This window comes from Nicotiana tabacum, chromosome 1 (assembly GCF_000715075.1).
Source record: "Nicotiana tabacum cultivar K326 chromosome 1, ASM71507v2, whole genome shotgun sequence".
Taxonomy (NCBI): Eukaryota; Viridiplantae; Streptophyta; class Magnoliopsida; order Solanales; family Solanaceae; genus Nicotiana; species Nicotiana tabacum.
In genome coordinates this window covers 211,272,169-211,284,404 of record NC_134080.1, presented here as the reverse complement: position 1 = coordinate 211,284,404, position 12,236 = coordinate 211,272,169, and the positions used below count along the sequence as shown (strand labels likewise).

The window sequence follows — 12,236 nt, the reverse complement described above, 5'->3', positions numbered from 1 at the left end:
TTTTTCTAATGAGGATATCGAGTTTCAGCATCCAATAAAGACTTGCTAACGTAGTAAATTGGAGATTGTTTACCTTGATCCTCTCGAACTAATACGACACTTACCGCCACTTCCGAAACAACAAGGTAGATGAGTAGTTTTTCCCCGTCCTTTGGTTTGGCCAGCAATGGTGGGTTTGACAAGTACGCTTTTAAATTTTTGAGTGCTTGTTGACATTCTTCAGATCATTCAAATTGACTTTGCTTTTTCAAGGCTGAAAAGAACTTAAAGGATTTTTCCGATGATTTGGAAATAAATCTTCCCAACACTGTTATTCTACCTGTCAACCTCTGCACTTTTTTTTGCTCATAAGTATTTCTGGTATTTCTTCAATAGCCTTAATTTGCGTGGGATTTACCTCAATGCCACGGTTAGAAATAAGGAATCCCAAGAACTTACCTGACGACACGCCAAATGCACATTTCTCATGATTTAACTTCATGTTGAATTTACGGAGAATTTGAAATGTATCTGACAGATGTTGAATATGATCCTCTGCCTGTTGTGATTTGACTAGCATATCATCTATATAAACCTCCATGATTTTTCATAGATGTTTTTGAAACATCTTGGTCACTAGCCTCTGATACATGGCCCCATCATTCTTTAGACCGAATGACATAACTTTATAACAGTAAGTCCCTCTATCTGTAATAAATGAAGTTTTTTCCTCATCTAGAGGATCCATCTTTATATGGTTATATCCTGAATAGACATCTAAAAAACTTAATAGTTCATGTCCTGCAGTAGCATCAATTCGTTGATCTATGTACGGTAATGGAAAATCTTTAGGACAAGCTTTATTTAAATCAGTATAGTCCACACAAATTTGCTACTTACTATTCTTTTTGGGCACTACTACAGTATTAGCTAACCAATCAGGATATTTTATCTTGCGAATAGACCCGATTTTTAAGAGCTTTTGTACTTCATCCTGAATCACCTGATTCTTGAAGGACCCTTGCTTCCTTTTCTTTTGTTTGACAGGTAGATATTCTAGATCTTCATTTAGCTTATGGGTCATTACCTCCGGTGGTATACCTGTCATATCTGAATTTGACCAAGCAAAACAATCTGCGTTAGCTTTTAAAAATTCAATTAATTTACTTTTCATCTCCGGGCTAAGGTTGGCTCCAATGTAGATTTTTCTATCCGGCCAATGTATAAACAATACCAAAGCTTCTAATTCTTTGATTGTTGTTTTGATGTTTTTATTTTCTTCTGGTTCTTGAATAGTATCGGGCGTTGAGTCTACATCCGTTTGTCTGTCTACAGTTGAGGCTGGTGTTGTTAAATCCTCAACTGAATTCTGTAATTGTTATTTTTTGTCGCTTTTGCGCTTGAGTCTGCCACTGAGTTAATGCTTCGAGAAGCCTGTTGAGCACCACAGATTTGTCGTATTCCCCATTGTGAATGAAACTTGATAACTTGGTGTAGGGTAGACGGAACAACATCCATTTCGTGAATCCATGGTCTGCTGGGAATCATATTGTACGCCATGTCCATTTCTATCAATTGAAATTTGGTATCTTTGACTACTCCTTCTGCGAATGTGGTGAGTATTATCTCCCCTTTTGTTACAACGCTCGAGTTTTCAAAACCTGACAAGGTCCGTGCTTTGGGTACCAATTTATCATTGGCTTGCATCTCGTTTACCACTCTTAACAGAACGATATTTACAAAACTACCTGGATCAATCAAAACTCACTTTACATTAGTATCATGTATAAGTAAAGATATTAGCAGAGCATCATTGTGTGGGGTTAGCACGTCATCTGCATCTACATCATCAAATGTTATACTATCTTCTTCCAAAACTTAACGAACTCGCTTCCCGTGGGTGACTGTAATTTTTGACACCTTTTTTGCTGTCGCGTATGTTACACCATTGATCTCCTCCCCTCCACTTATGACATTAACAATTCTTTTTGGTGATGGAGGTTTCAGCGGTTTTTGCCTATTCTTCATATATGCTTGTTTTCTCTTATCACTAAACAATTCGGTTAAGTAACCTTATTTTAATAGATTCTGTACTTCACCTTGTAGCAATCTGCAATCTGCCGTTTTGTCCATGATCATTGTGAAATTCGCACCAAAAATCTGGATTTTTTTTGTTTGGGTTCGATCTCATTTATTTTGGCCACCGTACCTTATCTCCCATGCTTCTTAAAACAGCCACCAACTCGGATGTGCTAACATTAAAACTGTAATCTCCAATTTTTGCTTTTGAACCTCTATCGTCGTCTCGCATATCTTGCATGTTTCACTCATTTCCAAACATTGACGACGAACCAGATTCTCTGTCCCTTGATCTAGGATCATACCTTGGGTTTTCCTGTTTTGAATGTGAATCCCATCCTGATGGTCCCATATAAGGCTCGTACCTATTTTTACCGGACCTTTTTTCAGTTTCTTCCCAGCTTGAACTTACTCTTTCATCTTTCCGAGACTGAGTGATAGTATCTTCTTTTATCTGTAGCTTTGTGTTGTATCTATTGTAAACATCATTCCAAGTTATTGCGGGAAACTCTCGTAAGCTCTCTTTGAGTCTTCTCATGGCTTCCAAGCCTTTTTCATTTAGATTATTGGCAAATGCTATAGCCGCCCAGTTATCGGGTACACGTGGCAACATTATCCTTTCACGCTGGAATCTGTCTACGAATTCCCTGAGCAACTCCATATCTCCTTGTTTTATTTTAAAAATGTTTTCCATCCTTTTATCAACTTTTTGAGCCCCCGAGTGTGCTTTTATAAATAAATCTGCAAGCTCAGCAAAAGAATCAATAGAATTTTCAGGTAAAAGAGAATATCATGTCAGTGCTCCCTTCGTGGGTGTTTCTCCGAATTGTTTGACCAATACTAATTCAATTTCTTGCTTGGTCAATCATTGCTCTTTACGCCAATTGTAAATGTCGTTACGTGATCTCGTAGATCAGTTGTCCCATCGTACTTCGGGATATCGGGCATCTTGAATTTTTTCAGAATTGGCAAAGGAGCGACACTTGGCTTCCAAGGTTGTTGAGAGTATTTATCCATATCTATTCCCTTGATTATAAGTGGTACACCAGGTATCTTCTCTATGCGATCGCTCTGCTCCTTAAGCTGCTTCTGCAAAGTTAGTACTAAACCTTGTAAATCAGAATTAACTGGGTTACCTGACCCTCCATCACGAGATTCGCTGGGAGTTCCTCCACTGTCTGAGTTAACGAGTCCTGAGCGGGGATTTTCTATGATTGCGGTGTTGTTTGGAGGTGGAGTTGGTGGTACAGTCGGCAACCTGCTGACAAAATCTTGAAGTGCATTGTTAACCTGTTGGGCAATTAATTGCTTCAACGGTGCATCAATAGCTTCATCGTTCTCATGCTGGTCATTCATATTTGATTCAGATCTGTCAAGAGTTCCCTCTTGAGATTGTCGAGGAGAGTTTTGAGGTGAGGGGGTTGGAGTTCCATCATCTTGTTGATTTTGCTGATTCAACTGATATTACAGATTTTCTTGGTTTTGTAGGTTTTGTTGGTTATTGTCGTTGACGTTCGACATGATTTTTTGGCAGAAGGATTGATTTGGAAAGTAAAAGATTATTAGATTCTCAGTAAGGGAACCAATTTGTTTTAACCAGAAAATAGAAATTTTGATCAAAGCTTATTTTTAGAAGTACTCTGGCTACTGATAATCAAATAAAGGAATATTTTTGCAATGAGAAAGAAAATTAGAACGAGAAATAGCAAAGTAATCAATGTAAAGCAATGTAAATAAGTATATTTCAGTAATAATCGGTGTCCATACAAATGTTATTTCTCTCCCTTTTATTGCTATTTCTAAGTACAACGTTTCTTCCCTCTCATAATCGAGTCATAATGAGCAATTAATGGCATTAATGAAACATTATAATTGGCAATCGTAACTGTTTCGTGAAGATTCTGTAACAATTCTAATTATTCATGCTCATTAATTAAAGGTTAACGAATCTGTACTTTTTGTTGTCTTGGTTCATTCCACCGGTATCTCTTCAAATTATGAAGAGACCCGAGCGACCATTTCTTCTTGTCTCTTAGACGCCTGCTCGTACCTATTAAGTCTCGCATCTCCTTAAGTACTTACCTCCAGCTGTCACTTTCCTAATGATCCATGTGTCTTGCTACGTCAGCCACATAATTAATTCCAAGTATAATATTGATTTTCTCCAATACAAGGATAACTACAAGTAAGTGCAAGAGGAATCGTAAAAGTAAAATAAAAGCAAGAGTAGCACGGATCTCTTATTGAAGAATTCACAAGGTTGAACAAAAGTTGACTAAAGCTTTGTACAACAATTGTAGTATATATCATGCATAAAAAAGAATTAAGAGATTTAAAAGCGTAAGGATAGGGGTATTTATTCTATTGTGCAAGTGTAATCGTAAATAGAGGCTCCTGACGATATAATTATTTACACGTAAAATGGAATAGTTAAATTTATGTGTGATTTCTAGATATGTGAATTAATTTGATCTTGAAAATAATAGAATAAATAAGGAAAGCAATACTTAGCCTTAGAACGTAAATGAAACAGCAAAGATGAACAGTTTTGGGAGCAAGGTTCCCTGGCACAACGATGATGAAATCAGAAAGCAAAACATAAGATTATATTAAGCTTTGTATAAAATGTAATGCAAGTTTGCTAGAAAATTTGTGTCCTTTACAAAGATAACTAAGCTCACTATTTATAGTTGTGTTTAGGGAAGGGAGTCCTAGGATCGTGCCCTCCTTTAAATTAATTATGAGGGTCATTGATGAAGATGTAACGGTGGACATAAATGTCAAATTCCCTGTAATGGGCCGTTGCTCTTGATGCTGTGGAATATTCCTTATTAGATGCTACCAGGTGCGAGGTATTTAACACACTCCTATGAACGTTATCCCTTCAGGTGAAAACATAATATTTGTGTTAGGTCTTCAGCTGTCCTTTCCATGGGTTCTACGTGTCCTTCCTTTAGACGACCACGTGTCATATCATATTTTATCCTATACAATAATCAGAGTAACAAAACAATCGACACAACAATGGTTGCGACTAAGGGTGTCAAATGGGCAAGTTGGGCTGATTTTGGGTGGATCAAAATGGGTAGAGTTAATAACAACCTTGGGCTAAGATGGGTTGGGTCAAGATAGACTAAAATTTGGATCATAGCCTAATCCGCCATACTTTTATCAAGCTTGACTTAATATGTATTATTTTCTTATGAATTATATAATTACTAAATAAGACTTTTTTTTCTTTTGTTATGGTCATATATAACATATCAAAAAAAATTATTTCTAAAATATTTTGACAAAGTTACTCGTGGATCAATTTAGGCTAAAAATTAACCCAACTTTAAATGGGTTGAGATGAGTTGGATCATAATGTGCTGAGTTCGATAAATGGACGGGTCAATAACCAATCTAATTTTAGGCATGTTAGGCGGGTCATTTATGCTTGGGCCAAATTTGACAGTCCTAGCTGCAATGTGTCTTTCAAAATGCATGCAACGTGTTATTTTCTTACTACTAATATAATCATCCCTTGCGAGCAACATAATGGGGCTGGAGATTATGTTTATGACACATTTCAAATGTTATTTTAGTAGGTGACCATTTTATTAAAGATCGATTAAAATTTAATTCAAATTTAAGTGATCATGAGAGGGTGTTATTTGTGCATAATGCCCTTTTACAATTTTAGAATTAAGAAAATGACCTTTTTAGATATTAAAAACACAGATTTGTGAAATGGAAGGAATCAATTATCCTCTATGTAATTGGGTACTCTCCTACGATAGGGGCTGTTGAAAGGTTTCTGCTGGCACACTAGAAATTCACTACAAAGCCTCAAATCTTCTACCATAATGAGGACTACTTTGTGATCAGATTCAATAATATGGAGGATAGAGATGAAGTGCTATTGTCTGGACCTAATATGATCAACAATAGGCATGTGATAATGAAGCCTTGAGTTGCTGACTTTAACTTTAAAAATGAAGTTCTAAAGACGATTCTGTTGTGGGTAAAGTTTCCAAACCTGCTATTACAATGCTGAAACAAAAGATCCTTAAGTAAAATTAGTAGTGGGCTAGGTACGCCATTGTATGCTGATGATTGCACTACAAATACTACTCGCATATCATATGCCAGGGTCATTAAAGATATGGATATCACAAAGGAACTGCCTAAATGTATACTGATGCTTGATCCAAAAGAAAATCAATTGGAGCAAGAAATTGCTTATGAATGGGAGCCAGAATTCTATGGAAAATGCTTGCAAGTAGGTCACTCCTGTAGTGAAGTGGAAGCCCAGCACCCTATTGTACAGCAAACTAGAGGTAAAGTGTAGAAAGTGAAACAAGTGTGGAGGAAGAATAATGCCACAGGTAACCAGGGTGTGCAACAAAATAAGGTTGATCCCAGTACTGCCAACCTAGAAAAGCAACCTGAGGTAAGCACTATGAGTAAAGAGGCTCCAAATGCAAGTACGCAACAAGAGGAATGGACAAAAGTGGCAACAAAATTAGCAGTCAAAGCTAAGAACACAATCACTGAGGAACAGAATGTTGGGACCTTTAATGGATTTAACCCATTACTGAGGTCGAATGATCAATATGAGTATCAGATACAAAAGATTGGGGATGCTAGGGGACAATGCAGCTACACTGGTGGGACAGGGGATACCGGCTTCTATCATAATTAATGATGAATTTAGTGACGTGGAATGTGAGAGGCATGCATAAAACACATAAGCACAAGTAGATAAAGGTGTTTATGAGGGAGAATAAAGTTAATTTCGTTGCTATAGTAGAACATAGAGTACAACAATGTAAAGAAGGGAAGATAATACAAAAAATAGTTCCTAATTAGAACTGAATTTCAAATGCAGTACAATCACAAAAGGGAGGATATGGGGACTCAGGGATCCTAAATATGTTGGATTCACAATGCTGGATATGGACCCTCAAATAGTGCATGGAACAGTGAGAATATTTTCTCTTAATATAGCTTTCACATTTATGGCTGTCTGTGGTTTACACAACATAAAGAACATGGAGAGGTTATGGATGAAACTTAAAGCCTTGGAAACTACTTAACAGGGACCATGGCTCATCATGGGAGATTTCAACATAGTGTTGCATCCTGAAGACAGACAATTTGGAGCCCCTATATAGGAGGTAGAAATTAGAGATTTCAGGGATTTTCTATTTGATACTAGTATGACTGAACTACAGTATATGGGCAGAAAATATACTTGGACAAACAATCATGTCTACAGTAAAATTGATAGAGCAATAGTAAATGGAGAATGGATGACCACAATGCCAACATTGCAAGTGCGAGTAATGGAACCATACTTCTCGGATCACTCCCCTCTAAGCATCCAATTTGGAAGGAGAACAGACAATGGAGGAAAACCATTTAGATTTTTGAATTGCCTAGCGGATGATGGAAGGTTCATTTCCTTGATAAAACAGTGCTGGTGCAAAGAAGAAAATTTGAGCAGCATGGGCAGTATTTGGGCAAAGCTTAAAGAGGTCAAGAAAGCGCTTAAGACCTTAAATACACAGCACTATATGGGAGTAGATAAGAAGTTGAAATATCTTAGGGACCAATTAAAGGAAGTCCAGGAGAAGATGGATACCAACTTGAGGCAACATGAGCTAATTGAGGAAGAAAAAAAGCTGAAAAACCAAATAGAGAAGTGGGATTATATTGAAGAAAGTATATATAGAAAGAAGTCTAGGGTGAAATGGTTACAATTTGGAGACTCAAATTCAACATATTTCTTTGCAAATATAAAGGTTAGGAACTCACAAAATTACATAAGAGAGCTAAACAATCGGGGCATTTGCTATAAATGGAGAAAGACATAGAAGTTGAGATAATTGACTATTATAAATCCCTACTGGGAATTGCTGCCAAGGTTGTGCCAGCAATACAATTGCAAGTAATGAAGCAGGGGCCAACTCTAAGAAGAAGTCAACAACTTAAATTGATTGCACAAGTAACAAGAGAAGAGGTAGAAAAAGCTCTATGGGGGATAGATGATCTGAAAGCACCAGGATTAGATGGGTTGAATGAATGTTTTTTCAAGAAGGCATGGCCTGTCATTGGAGATGAAATCACCAAAGCTGTCTTGCAGTTCTTTAAGAAAACAGACATGTTCAAACCAATAAATTGCATGGCAGTAACTTTGATTCCAAAAGTGAAGACCCCATCATCCATAAAGAATTATCGACCTATATCTTGTTGCACAATCTTGTACAAAATCATCTCAAAATACTTGTCCAAAGACTCCAGGATGTGATGGATGAGCTGGTGGACAATTCTCAATCTGCGTTTGTCCCAGGTAGAGTCATTTCTGATAATATAATCCTAAGCCATGAATTGGTGAAAGGCTATGAGCGGAAAGGGATCTCCCCAAGGTGTATGATGAAATTGGATATGCAAAAGGCGTATGAGTCAGTAGAGTGGGTATTCTTGGAGCAAGTGATTGATGGTCTAGAATTTCCGGGAAGGTTTACAAGGTGGATCATGCAATGTGTGAAAACAGTATCTTACTCAGTACTGATAAATGGTCAACCTTGCAAGCCCTTTGATCCCAAAAGAGGCCTAAGGCAAGCCCTTTGATGCCAAACGAAGCCTTGCAAGCCCTTTGATCCAGATTTCAATTACCATCCCAGATGCGAGAAAATGAAGATTGTACAACTTGGTTTTGCGGATGATATGCTTCTTTTATGCAGAGGAGATGTCATCTCTGTCCAGCTCTTATTTGATTGCTTTCTAAATTTTTCAAAGGCTTCTGGATTAGTAGTAAACAAGCAGAAAAGCTCTATTTACTTTGGTGGGATTCCTGAGGTAGTGCAGAATGACATCCTGACAAAGTTAAACTTTACTAAAGGCAGCTACTAGCTAGATATCTTGAAGTCCTACTAAGTACAAGGAAATTAACCATTGTACAATGCTACCCTCTACTGGAGAAAATGCTAGGAAGAATTGAATCATGGACTACAAAGTACCTATCCTATGCTAGGAGGGAACAATTGATAAAAAGTGTCCTATTTTCTATACAAACTTTCTGGGCCCAAGTGTTTGTTCTCCCAAAGAAGATTATTCACTTGATTGAAGCAGTGTGCAGGAAGTTCCTTTGGACATGGGGTACTGAAAATAATAATAAGAATTTGCTAGCATGGGACAAAGTTTGCAGACCACTCTTTGCAAGGGGACTAAACGTAATTGATGTGCATACTTGGAACAAAGCTGCTATCAGTAAGCATTTCTAGAATTTGTGCAAGAAGAAGGATCATTTGTGGATCCAATAGATTCATACTTATTGCATTTCTAGAATTTGTGCAAGAAGAAGGATCATTTGTGGATCCAATAGATTCATACTTATTGCGGGAAGAACAGACCAATATGAGACATAAATCCAACTCAAGCATCCTAGATGGTGAGGAAAATATTTAAGGCCAAAGAATACTTTGCAAATGCGGGTACATGCCTGCGGATATAGTTGAAATGAATTCTTTTTCTATAAAGAAGCTATATCAACAAATGCAAGGGGATACCAGAAAGTCTCATGGAGAAGGCTTGTATGTAATAATGCTGGAAGTCCAAAGTGGATCTTTATATTGCGGTTGATAGCTCATGGAAAACTATACACTAAGGACAGGCTTGCAAAATAGGGTATTGTGAATAATATGGTCTGTCCACTATGTGAAGGTGAGGATGGATCGAGAGAACACCTTTTTTTTCTGTGCAAATACTCAGAAAGTGTGTGGAGCAGATTACTAAAATGGCAGGGGATAAGAAGGAGACATATGGGATGGAGTATGGAGCAACAATAGGCCGAGAGATATGCTAGAGGCAAAAATGACAGAGCTGATATATACAGAATGACCTTAGCAGCATGTGGCTACGCTATTTGGCAAGAGGGGAACCTCAGAGCATTTCAGAACAAGAAAAGAGATGCTGAATGGCTGACAAGATCAATTGTGCAAGATGTACATGTGCGAGGTGCAAACAAGGTGAGGATTGCAAGCAAATTGAGAACGATGAATTGGTATCCATGACTATTGTACTACGAGAGACAACGCTTATCGATAGATTGATACCAGTAGCTTAGCTTCTTTTTGAGTAGTTACTACAGTTTGAGTCTAATGATCATACTGCAGGGGTTTTGTTTTGAATTGTACAATAACATCTTTCCCTGGTAATAAAATTTTATTTACCAAAAAAAAAACACAGATTTGTAAAAGTAAATCTCCTATATGTAAAAAAAAAAAGGTTAGGCTAAAAAATTAAAAATAAATTTATAAAAAGCCACCAAACTAATGTTAGAAATCACATAAACCGTGTAATAAGACTGAGAATCTCTGCCATTAAAATAAGAAGACCTAGAGATTCGATGAACTGCGGCTAAAACCCGACAAAGACAATAGAGAAATTAGCGTAACTTTTGCAGTTGTTTCAGTGGTCCTTCTTTATCTCAGGGAACCAACGACCACGAAAATTGCGGTTTATACCTTGGAATATTAATTAGTCTGGTTTATCGGAGACCACCCCTCTTTCTTTTTTTCTATGATAATTTTCCTTTTAAATATCCCTCTTTAAAATTTATCTTAATTTTACATATTACATTCAGTTTTAATTTGTTTGTCGCATCTTTTTTTAAAACTATTTTAAAATTTGATAATTTTTTTATATTTCAATATTTATATTTTCATTTTACTTTGAGATAGTCTTATAGGAGCTGTTAAGATTTATTGTTGAAGTCAATTGTAAGATTATCATTTTTATACTTAATTAATGTAATATGTCAAAACTGAACACGTGTATAATTAAACAACGAAAGAGTAATTAATGTAAAAGTAGAGAACTCAATTTGATTAGCAATGAAGAAAAACTGTGGCAATTTCGTAGGTGATCAATAAACATTCAGTTTAATATACTAAAATTACAAAATTAATTTGGTTAATATAAAAAACAATACAATTGTCTATTTTTTATGCAGCCTGCACAATGGTCTATTTTTTTATCACCAAAAAAGAAAAAGAAAAAAGCGAAACAAGGAAATAATCGCAAAGGTGACGAAGAGAATCAGAAAAGCAGCAGCAGGAGAATCAAGTCAATTTCTGATTTTTGCAGGGTGCTGCCATATGAAGTAAATTACAGATATGACAAGGAACTATGAGAGAACCATCTTGCTCCACACCGTCACATATTAGCGCAAAATAAGATATTGACCGGTCGATCAAAATTAATAATTTCTGCTAGCTAAAAAGTATATAAATTATAAATGGTATATGTATATAATCAGAGGCAAATTCAGGATTTAAAGTTTGTGGATTCTTATCGTAATCTCAAATTAATATACAATAATAACTGAGTTTACAGTTAGATATTTATAAATATTTAATGATTTTTTTAATAGAAACACAGTCTCTACGCAAAAGTTACTGGGTTCCCGGGAACCCAGTAACTATACTCTAGATTCGCCATTGTATATAATGTGCGCGCACATATATTACCGGCTATTATTTTAGGAGAGGTTAAAAATATTTATTTTTCCATATTTTATGTGATTTTACTTTGAGAGGGTACAAAATTCAAAAATATTAAAAATCCATGACAAAAATAATTTAAGTATCATGTATTTATAAATTATCTCATTACGAATAAAATAATTAAATTACATCTAAATATAAAAAGTATTATTTGTATATAAAAATTACCATCATATAATTTGAAACAAGGGAGTATTAAAAATGCACACTCGTTGCACCTGTCACAAGAACCTTATACTCGCTTACTTACTTCAAAATAAAGTTATTGATTGGGATGCTCATTTGTTAATATTTTAATTAAGAGATAAATTTTTGTTTGTCCCTTAACTTTTGTCATCTTCCAATTTTGATTTTCTCAACGTTTGACAAACAAGCATATGTAACCTGTAATTAATAGAGTTTTGAGCTTTTGGTCCATCCAGTAACATGCTTTCGTAAATTAAACGGGAATAATAACACTTTTGGTCCCTCAATTATGGATAAATTCTTATTTTGGTTCTTGTGCTAATTGAAATATATATGTCTGATCCCTTTATATAGGAAGTATGTTACATTTTAAATATTTTGACAACTATGGTTGTTTACCCATAAAATGGTACGTTTGAATTTATACGTGGTTTATAG

The 12,236-nt window shown here is 35.9% G+C and overlaps 1 protein-coding gene across 1 annotated transcript; it reads left to right on the top strand.

Moving 5' to 3' along the window:
* The first annotated feature begins 7,280 nt into the window (after positions 1-7,280).
* Positions 7,281-7,852, top strand: LOC142164747 (uncharacterized). The gene is made up of 2 exons (XM_075223257.1): positions 7,281-7,767; positions 7,848-7,852. Exons 1-2 carry the CDS (start codon positions 7,281-7,283, stop codon positions 7,850-7,852), a joined length of 492 nt encoding a protein of 163 aa, XP_075079358.1.
* Positions 7,853-12,236: the final 4,384 nt, after the last annotated feature.